Raw genomic sequence first — 14,731 nt, forward strand, 5'->3', positions numbered from 1 at the left:
ATCAAAAATGACGCAATAAATTGTGTTACACATTAATCTTGTCAGTTTCTGCCTGCTTGATTGCCTGCATGGTTACTAAATTTATGTGAGTCACACTGAGGTGAGTCAAGGCAAGACAATGTTCTGACTTTAACCTTTTATGATCAACCTCAGCATTGCTCCTAGTATAAAAAACAGGTGCATTCACAGTAGCTGAGACTAGCTAGGTGATTGAAGTGAAAGGATTCATATCTCTGCAATGTAAAGCAAATGCCAAAATCAGCTGCCTGATATCTTCTGTATTGCATGACTTAAACTGATCTATAATGAACACTTTAATTTGAGACCGATATAGAAAAGTTGTTTAGAATCGGTCACTTTTTGGGGAATGTTGAATAACCCCTTGTTTTAGCAGACTGAAACAGAATAAACTTTAGAAATGAGAAAATGTGTCGTTGCCATAGTCATAGGCTAACTAGAAATATCGTTGAGGAAAGTGATGACGAACGCTGTCTCCATAAAGGAAAGGTTTAATCCTCAAGGTATGGTATTCACAAGTTTATATCTGAATACTGTAATTAAACATGAAACCACACCAGCAATAAGGCACATTTTGAAATCCTGCCCGCAGAAAGTCTTAAATATTGACTATTCTCGTGTAGAAAAAAATGTTTGCTCTTGCTAGTAGGAAGATCCGTCTACCTGGTCAAGGGCATCGGCAAAGCAAATAATAATAGCTAGTATATTTTTAAGATCCTTCATGGACCATCATCTTGAAAATGAATGTACAGAAGTATTTTATAAAGTATACAGCACACATAGTGAAAAGGAACAAGTAATAGGTTTATTCCATGCTGAAAAAAAGAAGAAAGAGAACACAACGTTTCGGCCGTGGAGCCTTCTTCAGGTGTGAAGAAGCCACACCTGAAGAAGGCTCCACGGCCGAAACGTTGTGTTCTCTTTCTTCTTTTTTTCAGCATGGAATAAACCTATTACTTGTTCCTTTGCAGCCTACGCATGCTGACGCAGCTACCCACCTGAACTACTACACATAGTGAAAGCTGTCTATGGCATTGCAGTAGAGCGTATGTCAGAAACTGGGTAGGACCTCTGGGGGGGTCACCCCACCTGGGCACCTGTATTCTTCACATTCTCATGACGAAATCACTGAATTGGCTGCACCTGGAATCCTGGAATGCACCAGTTATCCAAAAAGGCAAACGGTCTTTTCAAACAGGATCCTCAGGATTATTGGGAAACGCCTACCTGGCCAACCGGAATTGCCCAAGTAGGGTAATTGCTGCTGCTACAACTAAACTTGCAAGCCCCTACCATGCTATCCAAAAAGGGATCTTTCACAGGCCTGCTGGTGCATCCAGCTGTGAAATGTCAAAAGCCAACTGAGTTGCACCATTATGTGTGGTTCTCCTTGTTTTTTTTCATTCGCAGCATTGCAGTCTCCAATCGAGTACCAGAAAAAGGAAACCGGGACTCATTCTTTAACCAGGAATCAGTCTGGCATTAGGATTCCACAGTCGAACAGTCGTCCTCATTCCTCAGCTTCAGTGGGGCCGGAGAAGCCGCCGATGTCTGGCAGAAACCCGACAGCACTACCCTTGAAGTTATCTACCTCTAATGGCAGTCCATGCTATGATCAACACAGACATGCAGAGAGATATGATCCAAGCAAGGTTAGTCAGAGGAAAATTTCTTTAAAAAAAACATTCTTTCCAGTTCTTCTTTAATAGAGACAAAAATTGGACACAATCCTTAGCAGCCATAGTTTATCTGTAAATGTATGTGAAGTCAAAGATAGTTGTTGTAGTATGTCAATAATGAGGTATAATACCACATTTTAAAGCAGTTTGCAAGCTGTTTTAGTGTTGGCCTATTTTTGCTGCATGCCAACATGAAACGTAACGCATTTCTTTTCTTGTGCTAGTGTCATAGACTTAAATTAATGATCCAGTCATCTCTGTAAAGTCCAGCCTAGTGTATTATCATAAATCAAATTGTCGTATTGGGTGTAGCTCTATAAGGGTTTAATAGCCTAGTTTCTGTCTTATTTTTAACTGTCTTAAAGATTAGTGTTTTGGACTTGCTTTTCTTCTCAGTGGAGATACCATTTACAGTATGTATGAACGTTGCAGTGTAGGTACTGTAGCATTTAAGTTTGGTAATGGTGTTGGTGTTTGCATGGGGAAAGGTGAGGCCAGATCATTTCCTTGCCTCTAGTTTAACTACAGTGCATATGGTTCCTGTAGATTTCCATATTAAAAACACAACAACTCACTTCATTGAACAATATTTGCTTCTTTGAAGCAAAAAATCAGATGTGTCTAGAGATACTGTATATTCGAGTAACTGTTTCTTGCTTGTTTGTGTTTTTGTGTGTGTTTTCTTGTTTTACCAGAATGATGTTGCTGGATGTAATGGGATGTCATCCACTATGATGGTGACCCAAGATTACAATGCACTGAAAGAGAATGAGATATGTGTGATTCAGGGAGAGATGGTACAAGTCCTGGCAACTAACCAGCAAAACATGTACCTGGTCTATCGACCTGCGAACAATCACTCCCCAGCAGCTGAAGGCTGGGTTCCAGGAAATATACTGGGCCCTGTGAATAAAGCCTTCATAGAAAGTGCTGAAGGAAGTATCAAGTAAGTGCCACTTGGAGTTGGAGCACTGTATGGATTGTAGAGGAAATGAGAGAGATGAAGGGCTCCCCTGCTGATTCTACCCAGATACCCATTGGAACAAACTCTTTAAGTGCTGGATCTTAAGCAGGGGAAGTCTCAGCTGACATCTCTTTTTTGTTGTTAATATATGTAAAATAAATAAAAAGGACTTCAGGACAGTCATGGCCTGTTTCATGTTTAGAAAAAGATATCAACGTGGAACTGACTGGACTGGACATTAATTTCTGTTTAATTTCTAACCCTTTTTTTTTGTTTCTTTAAACATTTGGCAAAAAGGCCTCATGTTGGACTGAGGCCTGCTTCTCCGAAAGGAGAGATTTTATGTTATTGTCTATGGCAATTTGTTTGTACAGCTTGTATTTTTCTTTGTTTTATTTTTTTTTCTTTGTCATTTTCAAATATGTTGACGGTTTACTGTAAAAATGTTTTGTTTGTTTGCCAGTACTCTTTCCAGTACATTCCTGTATAAAGTCTTTTGCACTATTTAAGAAAACCATATTAATGAAGTCAGGTTGTGCAATATAATGATAGTCACAATGTTCATCATTGTACTTGTAATGTAACTAATAATTTTAAATGTATTATTTTAAATATGTAAAATAAATTTTCAACATGAGCATGATTTAATATGGCAAAATAAGTTGAACTTGTTTTGCTTGTAAAAAAAAGAACATCTAACATGATGTTTAACAGTGGTGAGTAATATTTCACCTAGACAGTTTCCAAACCACCTGCTGGATCTTTTAACAGTAGAAACTTAGCAAAAATATTTAAAGAAACAGAATCACTCATTATTTCTATTTGAATATGTAATACTGTCATCAAAACAGTTCCAGCCATTCTCGAGTAATGTTGATTTTAATTTGTAAATCTATAGATGTTTAAAAATAATACAATTTCTTATTTGTATCTGCAATAGTTTGCTTTTTAGAATTATTGTTGCAGATTAAGTATTTTCCCCTTGAATTAAGTTAAAAATATATATTGCATCATTATTGTGGCTGACCGTTAATATTCTTCTTTAATGATGAACCATTTTCTGAATTGTGGACTACATTAAAGTTGATCATTTTTCTCATTGAACAGTGATGGTGTATGTTACTTTTCATATACATACATAATAATGGTGAATAAAAACAGATTTTTTTAGATTTGTTTCAGTTCTGCTCTGTACCAATTTTATGATCTTTTTTTTCCTTTTTTGGTAACACATTATACAGTATATGTTGAGAAATGGATAGCATTTTATTGCTCTTATTTTGCAATAAATCAAATTTCCCAAGACAACATATTTGTACTGTATAATAAGCAATCTCTACAACAGGAATTATGCTAAACGAGCTGACAAATATATCCACATTTTGGACTTCCAGTCTGGATTTTGAGGTGCAATTGATGGATTTGAAAACTTTATTTTCCTTTGCAAGTGTTTTTAAGTGTCACAGCATCTCTCCCTCTGCAATTTTTGATCCTTGTATCTATTCTTAATTTTTTGTTTATTTTCCATGGGATTTTTCCTTTCCAGAAGATGTAACTTTTTTTTTCCACCAAATAAAATGGATGGCCCTCCCATTTTTGTCCCCTCTCCCCTCTCGCTGTTTCCCCTCATTTGACTGGTGCATTTTTTGGTACAACAGGAAGTCTCTTTCTTGGCACACCCTGCGCATGAGAAAGCGAGCAGAAAAGGAGAGCAGTGGCAAAGGTGAAGCAAAGGTTGAGAATGGACTTCGTAAGCCCAAGGAAATTCTGAGCAACAAGGTCACTGTTAAAGTGAGTAAGCAGGCACTGAGGACCTGTCTGCCACCTGCCTCCCCACTTGTCTTAAAACAAAACAATGAACACCTTGACCAAGTTTTTGTGTTTGCTTTTTTGCATGCTACTGACAATTTCTATAATTTATCTTATGGCTGCAGGCTTGACATAATATAGTGGCAGAGAAAACAATATTGTGACTTTTTTTTTTGTTTGCAAAAGCTCTGCAAACAAGATTTTGGGCATCAAAATCAAATGGGTTTCAATGTTATCAAATTCTTAGAGGTAATTTTTTTTAGGTAAGAAAAAGTCTGACTGATTTTTCTGGAATAACAGAGATGCACCTTGGTTTTTTTTTACGTTTGCATATCACGGGCTTGTTTTTATGTTCAGCCGCATGTTTTCGAATTCACTTTGGTTTGTTCAAACTGTGGATGCCATTCAAAAGACTGACATGGTTATGACCTGGAGTGACTCTTAACAGTTTTAGCCCTCGTTCCTGAACCATTAACCTTCTAAGCAAGCAAATCCACCTGTTAATGGCATTGCAAGTAAACACTACACAACAAAATGCTAACTTCCATAAACTTTCTACAAAATAGTTGTGAATTTTTATTTTCTGATTTAAAAACAGTATTATTTTGTTTTTTGTCTGCTTTATTTTATTATTTAAGTTGGTATTTGCAAATAATTTCACCATGGTCATATAAGGTAATTGCAATTCTATTGTCTAGGTTTTATTGTAACTTATAAAAACTGGAGTTTATGGAGTGGATTCTCTCTGCAGAATACTGTAGGTACAGTATGTCTTGAAAGGTGCTACTGTACAGTATATCCACTAAGTGATGTGACATTGTAATGTGGCTACTACGGTTACCACAATAACCACAAAGTTAATAATAACATTCCCCCTTAATGGAAACAAAGGATATCACTCCTTAGAAAATGTTGTCCTTTCAGTAGACATTCTTCATTGTTTAGGGATATAATGGATTCCCCTATATTTTCATCTGCAGCTCTGTTGTAATACACTCATTTTAATTCGTGTGCTCAGTCCTCATGGTTTTCAGTCAACCTCAGTTAAGGACTCCCTTTTTCAGAAACACATTTTCAAAAACACCACACTTACCCCTCATAAAAAAGCAGAGCAATCTAAAAAAAGTACATTCTAAACTGTTGTTTGCATGCTTCAAAAGTAAGAGGCATTAAAAACGTAAGAAGTCCCATTATTGAGCTGTTGCAATTTTAATGCCTCTTATAAAGTGAAACAATTGTATATCTTTATAAAAAGTGGCAGACAGCACCAAAACATCTAAAGTTAAAGTTGATCCTCGTTAGCTATTGTGCTTCTTGTGGTTTCAAGCAGGAATTTTGGGTCTGTATGTAACAACCCACTGTGTTAAGGATCCCTGTCTGAGGTCTCACAGTTTGAAAACCACTGGACTGCTGTAACCTGTGTCTAATTTTGCTTTCTCTCATTCCGCACTGCAGGAGTCTAACAGTTCTGAAGAGTCAGATTGTGATGAGCTAGATCCCCAAACTAGCATGGAGGTAGTAATATATATCATCTCATAATGCATGCAGCCCCCCCAAAAAAACTTATATATCCCTCTGTAGATTTCAACGAGCCCCACTATGAAAATGCCCTGTCTGCAAACCACCTCTAGCCATTAGGTCTGTGTTGATGTTTCTTTCTTTGTTCTGCATTTGTCTGGAAAAGACACAAGCAGAAAACCTATGGTTTGAGTGTCTGCAGGTGGCTGCTCAAACGCCAGCTGAGAAGAAGTTCCTCAGGTCATTGTTCCATTGAAAATTAGTGGTGCTGCTTATGCATGCGATCCAACTGTGCAATGGCACAGACTGTCCTTTCCGAGACCTCACTTTCCTTATTAATCTTTACTTGTGTTTCTTTTGAATTATTTTTAAAGATGCTCACCAGGTCTGATTTTTTGTAATATCTGGGCTTCTCACCAAACTAACAAATGTAATCTGTACTAAAGAGCTGTTTGTATTGCTTCCTGATTAGTGATGGTACAGTATGTGTGATCAAGGTTTGAAAAATATCATTTATCCGTCATTACATCACTGGAAGTTAATTGGTATGAGTTGATCCTCAGAATAGCATTTTCTGAAAGATGTTTAAATGTTAACTGGAATGTTTAAATCCTTTGAGATTTTTTTTTGCTTGCTTACAAATTGTCTTTCACTTTGAATACATGAATCTGGGTTTGCACTATGAGCATTAAAGCCATAGGCAAAATAAATCAAGCAGAGATCAGGTCCTTTCGGGACTTCCTATTCTAGTTTTATGTGAGCACACATAAATCTTAAATAATGTGTAAGTTACACTATTTCTCACCTATTAACTGGAAATTTCACTTTTCACTGGAATGAAAAGAAAATATCTACTTTATGTTGCACTGGAATCTGCCTTTTTTCAGTTCAAGCCCACCTTTTCATTCAAATGAAAAGAAATAATAAATACAATACAATGGGAAATATGATACACAGTATTTCAATCATTGAACCTTGTATAAAATCCTCTTTTTGCTGAACACAGAGCATAGACTAGAGGTCACCTTTGATGACATTGTGGTGTTCATCCTCATTCACACTGTGCTTATTATATCAGGATGCTAATTAGATTACACAGAGCCAAGTATTCTCTATCTGTGTTTATTCACTGTTTGAAATCCAGATTTGCAAACAGCATGGTGGTGGGAATATTAAAAGTGGCCTGAAGGATATCACCCATGCTGTTACATTTTAGTTATGAACAAACACTACAGATCCAGCCCTTGTTCTATCCTGCTGTTACCAATATTTTTTTTTATTAATTTGTCAAATGGAAGTTCTCATCCAGTGCAGTCCTACACTACACCTTTAGTTGTTTTTAATGACTTAAGGCTCATTTTGCTGATTGTTGTAAATAACTTTTCAGACGATTATCTAAAGCTGAAGTTTGTGGAGAATTGATAACCTGCTCCAGTTTTTTTCCAACTTAACTGTATCACTTAAACCTTGCTCTTAAGTGAAGACCCGTTAGTACCTAATCTTTTTTCCAGGCCCTAAGTACTAAAACTGGGAACCTCTGGTTTAGTAAATGCATAATTATAGACGGAGGTCTTGAGCAAGCGGATACCCTGCTGGGGTCATTTGTTTAGCTCAATAAACAATGACTTTGGTAAAAAAAAAAAAGAAAAGAAATCTGGTACACCAAGATAACAATTCTGCATATATTGTGCTATATTTCTGCTGGATATATTTATATCAACAGTTAAGAACTGTATTGTGTACATTAACTGTAACAATAATTAAATGAAAATTTGGCTTTTCACTCATTCTTGTAGTGCAAATAGATTGAAGAACAATAATCAAGGTCAGATTGTGCAATGCAGCGTCTTTTTTTCCACAGTACAGGGTCTTCATTTGTTCCAGTGCAAAGTGCAAACACACTTCTAAAGGTTAATGTTTTATAGTATGTGACCTCATACTTCACTGTACTTCAAATACATTATAGTGGAGCTTTACAGTATGTTGAAAATGGAACATTTCTGCTACCTAGTGTTCACATGTGCAGAGGTACTGTACATAGTACATACATTTAAAATGCAGTCTTATTTAAAAGAAGGAGTCTTTTACAGAAGGTAAGAAAGATTATTTCATAAAGTAGTATAAATGAAACAAAGTTTAAAGGAATAACCCTGCAGTGTTTTTCTTGTTTTATAGAACTTAAATAGCACACCTTCAAAAATCCTTTTATTTTTATTTGTATATTCTCTTTACTTGTCTATTAATATCTGTTTTACCTTCATTAATCTGCAAGTATCTAAACCATTTCTTATTGAGAGCAAAAGGTTTTTGAAAACTAAATAAGGACTGTTTATAAAATTTAAATGTACAGTGTATACATACAGTACTAACTGGGTACGACAAGGCTCAATTCTTTTCACTGTCCATTAAAAGGGCTTAATGTCCTTTATTCTGACAATGTTCAATTTTATGTGCTGGATTCCCTTAAGCAGAGTCTTGGGAATTAAACTGAAGATGGTTTTATATGAATATGGCTGGAGCTATATTTGAGGTATATACTGTATACTCAAATCGAATATATTAATATTTTAATATTCACATGGCATCTTTTATCCACATATTTTAATATACTACAAACCAGGAAAATATGCTTTTGAATGCAGAATTGTTTTAAACTGATCAGTTAACTATCATTAATTTGTTTTTCAGTTACTGAATCCCAATTTCATTCAGGAAGGTAAGATAAATGCAAACTATGGTATTTATTGCAGGAAAGACAATATACCTTTTACTGAGACTAATATGTTATCTACGTAATAATGGAGATTATATTTTTTAATGTTAAATGTTTCTGTTACATGTCAAGGATTTGTGAATTACTGGTATACCTAAAATCGTCTATAAAACAGAAACTATCTGCCACATATGTAATCAAGTAGCCATGTAATTCAATTGTGATAATTTACCTATCTGGAATCTCTGTTCAAAGACCTTTGTGACCTAATTGTATTAAAACAATTTCATTCACAGTTGCACCAGAATTCCTTATCCCTCTTGCTGATGTGACTTGTGCGTTTGGGGAAACTGTAGTCTTGTGTTGTAAAGTATGTGGACGTCCAAAACCAAATATCACTTTGAAAGGACCGGATCAAAATTTGGTTGTCAACAACAGTCGTTTCACAATTGACATCAGGTATACTCTCTGAGTAATTAAAAAATCCTCACACTGTGAATGTTGCTGGATTCTAAAGCATACAATTGTTTTGTGTTATAAACTGTTTATTACGCACCCCTTTTCCACTTAAACTGAAAGTTGTTTAAGTGTTTTAATTAAGCTTACAATATGTGTATTTGGGGCCTTATTCAGCCTTGAGCAAACCTACCTATTAGCATTCATACAAGATGTGTATATCCATCCATGTTATGTATCTATGTCATTAAGATTAAGAGCCTGTTTACTTTCTTTAAGCTTACTTTACCTGGCTGCTGTTCAAAGTGGAAATCCTAGTTTTGATGTAACCTAGTCTTTGGATGTTAAATAATGAAGGAGGAAGAAAAAGTCATATAAAGCTTTCTTTTAAAAACCAATAATTTATAGTGTGCCAATGTAGTGTTCTTATTTCTGTCAAGCTCAGATTGTTTGCAAGAAAGACTTTATAATGATGAAATATTGTATGTTTGGTGGAGGATGAAACCAAGCAACTATTCACAGGGGGCACAGAATTGGCTGAAAGAAAAAAATTGGGTTATAAATAGTTTTGAAATAGTTTATAATTCCTGATTGGACCCAGAGCTTGTTATTGACCCTGAACAAGCCAGACCAATTTTTGCAACACTTCACTGAACTTTGTTGTGTCCAGGACAGAGGTCCTACATGAAGTGGTCTCTGATACCAAATAAAATTATATTCTGGAATAAAGGGGCTGTTCTTAGGCTCTAGAATGTCTGAGGTATAGTCATCTATTTCCACAGAGTAACTGGAACCAGAGAGAGTTTGTGAAGAAATGCTTAAACACAAAGATGGAAAAGCAATTAAGTATATGAAGCACGTTCAGCAGTGCACATCTGGAGATAAATTTGATTAAGATAAAATCTCAGTATATTCTTAATGTGCCTAAGCGTTATCAGTATTCTCTCAGGAAACTCATTATCATTATTAATCTCTGTAAAAAATCACAGTCATAATGCTCCCCAACTGTCTTCTCTGATTTTTTGTTCTTTGGGTAAATAATCCTAATTGTTCCATCTGAAATCTGGTATTTAAAGACTCGGTAAATCCAAGACATACTGTATGAAATGGTCAAAACCTCATTATTCCAAATGCATGTAGATGTGAAATATCACACATTGCGCAATGTGTAGGACATACAGTACATACATAAAGTAAAGAGGCTGCACTAAAAACACAGGATTAAATATCTTAAATATATATCTATGTACTCTTTTGATTAAACAATAAATTGCTTACTAATATTGGCATAAATCATGCCTCCATTAGGGGCTGTTGTATTGGCAGTGCTAAAAATGTTAAAAAGTGTAATTTTAAGGGCCAATGAGAAAACGCAATGACTGTTCAATTACCAATTTGTTTTTTTTTTTAACTTATGCACAGTGTATTGGATATTTTAGAAAATTTATTTTTGGAGTGGTTAATTTAGCGTGCATGTCAGAATGGGTTCTTTTAGCATAAGGTGGTCCAGAACAGAGATACCAAACATGACCGTAAGTACGAGTATACACAGCTGTAAAATAATGTGATCTTCATTTGACAATAAGGGAAAAATCAACAAAAACCAAAACAAAATGTAAGCTCCACGTGAGCTACTGACTATACTTCTTCATGTCCTGATCTATCATAGCCTGGCAGATAAGATGCCTACTGGTTTCAAAAGCACTAAGTCCAGACTCATCACAAAGCTTGGTTCCAGTCTCACCCTAAGACTTCACAACATTCTTCCAGACTAGTGTAATTCCCTCTCTCTGAGGCGTTTCACAAAATAAAAACTTCCAAAATTCTCAGAAACTTCCTTCCTTTCCCTTGGTCAGTCACTTCTTTCTCCCATCCACTGATGAGTATGCACTGCAGAGGTCCTATGGTTCCGTATAGCAGACTGCCCAACACAGAAAGTCTTGGCTTCCTGCTTTTTAATTTGTCCCTTGACCAATTGTCTTAAAGCAAATGGTCAGGTGCCTGGGGCAAGCCTCTCATTCCCCTACAGGTTTCTGGGTAATGTTGTCCAGACAAGGCTGCTCTCTCACACATGCTAAAAGAACAGAATCATTTTAATCCTAAACAGAGAAGACTATGAAGGAAGCTTGTTTACAGTATGCAGAATCCTCAAGAGAATTAACAAGTTTAAGTTCTGGAATTCTGCAAAACTGATTTTAGTAGGTTCTTTCACAGCCTGCTCAATAAACATTTTCAAGAAACCAGCTTCAAAAACCCACATGAATCCTAATAAGCTCTGGTGTTGCCAATTTGCATAAGAATAAACAAAGAATAGTTTGATATTTAAGAGAAGGTGCCAGAAACCTTTCAGAAATTTAACAGAGAAAATGGATGGTTTGAAAAGGTGGACATCAATTCACCTGTGGATTTGGAAATTTAGTCCCTTGTGAAACAGGCTTTTAACGCATGAATGCTCACACCATAAAATAAATGATACATTCTCAAAACACCGCAGGCTTCTGAAATAGTCAGGAATCCTAAGAAGATTCTTTCAAATACACAGCAACATCTGGGAACCATATCTCTTGAATCCAACTGCCACAAGAGCTGCCTTTGAAGCTATTCATTACTGTGAAATAACAGTACCACTGCACAGAACAGAAACCTGATTCTCCCCTTAAGCTTCTGAACCAAGAGGGCACAGCACACAGTTTCACAACCACTGTAGTAAATGTATATATAAAAGGTGTATATGTATAGCTTGTATATGCACATACACATTTAAGTGGTGTATTAACCAGCATTGTATTATGTCATCCACATATGTCATGAAAGGTCAGATATTTAGATTTTACACCTTTTAAATAAATGTTGATGTTGTTTTTGTTGAGCAACTTGATAAGGAACTAGAATTGCTCTTTACTTTTTACTTTTTTCTTTCCTCCGCCTAGGGATACTGGGGATATACTCTTGAAAATTTGTAACCTCATGCCACAGGACACAGGCATTTACACCTGTGTGGCAGTGAATGACCATGGAACGTCATCCTCTTCTGCTTCAATCAAAGTTCAAGGTTGGATGGGAATATTGGGGATATCTGGGGATTGCTTATTGTGTGTTGTGTGACATTTTTAGAACTTTTAACAGCTTTGATAAATAAATAGTTCTTTCACTTAAGTAGCACTTTTCTGAACACTCCACTCAAAGTGCTTTACAGGTAATGGGGACTCTCCACTAATGTGTAGCCCCACTTTGATGATGCAATGGCAGTCAAAGTGTGCCAGTACACTCACTACACATCAGCTATCAGCGGGAAGGAGAATAGAAAAGTCAATTCATAGATGGGGATTATTAGGAGGCCATGATTGGTAAAGGCCAGGGTTAAATGTTGCTTAATGACTGCAGATGAGCACCCCTACTAGCCCCACTAACACCACTTCCAGCAGCAACCCCAACCACGTTAACTTTCCCAGGAGGTCTCCCATCCAGGTACTGGCCAGTTTCCCACCTGCTTAGCTTCAATGGGTTGCCAATTCTGAGTTGTGAGTTGCAGGGTGATATGGTTGCTCATAAATTATTCAAGAATTAATACTGTTAATAAATGGATGAGCAAAATATATCTTATCAAGGATACAGTGTTTTGTCACCTTTGCCTGCACAAGCTGATTTCAACTACTACAATAAAATATTGTGTACCACTTTAAAAAGATATGTCCAATGCATTCTTTTTAAACCCACATTCATAATTTGAAAATTATCTGAATTGATATATATTCAATAAAATTGGCACATTTATGATTTTTCCAATACAGTGTTTGGTGTTATCGAACACAGCGGCTCATTAAAATGCCCTTGCTTCACTTAACAGCTTGCAGGTTGTGTCTTATAAATCGAAGTTTGATTCCAGTTTGGTTTGTTTAACCTAACCCTCTCCATGACTGTAGGTATTGCAGCTGCCCCCAGCCGACCAGTAGCCCAGGAAGCCAGCAATACTGCTGTAATCCTGCATTGGCTGCCTCCAGCTAGCTCAGGGAACTGTGCTATTTCCAGCTACACAGTGGAATACAGACAGGAAGGTAACAGCAACTGTTTCACCAGGTCACTCATTAGTGACTTTAAGAGATCATGGGGGAAGAGTAATTTGAAATTATCTGAGCAGTACGATGGGAATGAACATGCATACAGAGCAATCTTATAGCAAGTGCGTGAAGTGCTAAAATTATTCCTGAGGTTAAAAAAAAAAGAAACACAACTTTTTATATCTAATTTTAATAATTTCTGAGGACTGTTGGATTCACAATACATTTTTTTAATTTATTTTTTTAGCCTTTTGGTCAGAGTTATCTACATCTAGATAAAGTAGGAGATTCAGCCCTTTAAAAAAGCTTTCACCTTACTGTACTACACTATAGCGACCGATAATGTCACATTATGTAAGGCATTGAAATACCATTTTCTGCAGAATCTGAATAATTTTACCAAAAATTGTAAGAAATTAACTTAGAAGGTTTCTAATACAACATACTATTCAGGACCTGTGACATAAACAACTTGAAAATTAACTTAGATTTCTCTTATTTCCATATTGTTCCAGTAAGAAAGGAAATGCAAACAAAGCATAAAAAAACACGTCATGGGGAAAATACTTAAGCCTTATAGAACAGATACATTTTCTGTTTTCAAAACCTGGAAGCTCTTTTATTAACTGTAGTAGGAACATTAAAACAATTAAGCTTTTGTCTTCTGTGTCAGTGTACTTCTGAACTTTTAATTCATCTTTAAATGTAAAAAGTGTTATAACTTTTAGAAGAGAAACAGGGGGTCTTAGAGATAATCATTTTCATGATTCTAGGAGGATATCATATGATATGTTTCTGTTTATAATCTTTCATCTAGATTCACTTATTTGGCAACAGTCTGTTGCGTCAGCTGTGGACACCTGCATAAAGATAGAAGACCTCATCCCAGGTGGCCACTATCAATTCAGAGTCAGTGCCATTAATCCATGGGGAGTCAGTCCTCCTAGTGAACCATCAAATATGGTGACACTGCCCAGTGCAGGTAAGTATGACTGTGCAGTTGTAAATATCATCTCCATGTTTTATAGATGTGAAACAAACGGGCAGCTTTTTTGGACAGTCAAATCTAAATTATTGTATTTCTGAAATATAATTTTCTAGCATCTCTGACATAAATTTAATAGAAATAAGTGTTTGCTAGGGAAAAGTTCTGCTCGCTTGAAAGAGCTCTCTCTTGCAGGTGTTTTACAGCATTGGTGAAAAGTAAAAAAAGCAGCAGCACCTGATACCTAAAAATATAATCCCTGCCTGTGCAAGTTCCTACACTGTTACCGCTAATGAAGACGTTTTTCAACAAAAAATAACTTTTGCTTTTACCGCTTGCTTGCTAGCAACATGGACATAATTCTTTCATTTTTTTATTATCCTTGCAAGATTCATCATATGATGGGACAGACATCCACTGGAAAGATAACTTTGAATCAGCATATACTGAACTGAGTGAAATTGGAAGGTAATGTGCTATTGTCTGTTTGATTATATTAGTAATTACTGGCATTATTTCCTGATGAATGCT

The 14,731-nt window shown here is 36.0% G+C and overlaps 1 protein-coding gene across 2 annotated transcripts in view; it reads left to right on the forward strand.

Moving 5' to 3' along the window:
* Positions 1–14,731, forward strand: part of kalrna (kalirin RhoGEF kinase a) — a 209,033-nt gene that overhangs the window by 190,636 nt on the left and 3,666 nt on the right. Inside the window, exons 47-56 of one of the 2 annotated variants that reach the window (XM_088930063.1) lie at positions 1,429–1,670; positions 2,393–2,643; positions 4,320–4,452; positions 5,926–5,985; positions 8,677–8,704; positions 8,998–9,160; positions 12,088–12,209; positions 13,081–13,212; positions 14,033–14,197; positions 14,590–14,668. In XM_088930063.1, coding sequence (XP_088786189.1) covers positions 1,429–1,670; positions 2,393–2,643; positions 4,320–4,452; positions 5,926–5,985; positions 8,677–8,704; positions 8,998–9,160; positions 12,088–12,209; positions 13,081–13,212; positions 14,033–14,197; positions 14,590–14,668 — 1,375 coding nt within the window. Of the gene's footprint in view, positions 1–1,428; positions 1,671–2,392; positions 3,766–4,319; positions 4,453–5,925; positions 5,986–8,676; positions 8,705–8,997; positions 9,161–12,087; positions 12,210–13,080; positions 13,213–14,032; positions 14,198–14,589; positions 14,669–14,731 lie in introns of those variants that run through there. The other variant, XM_088930062.1, reaches the window with a different exon arrangement.

Source organism: Atractosteus spatula, chromosome 13 (assembly GCF_055471065.1).
Source record: "Atractosteus spatula isolate fAtrSpa1 chromosome 13, fAtrSpa1.hap1, whole genome shotgun sequence".
Taxonomy (NCBI): domain Eukaryota; kingdom Metazoa; phylum Chordata; class Actinopteri; order Semionotiformes; family Lepisosteidae; genus Atractosteus; species Atractosteus spatula.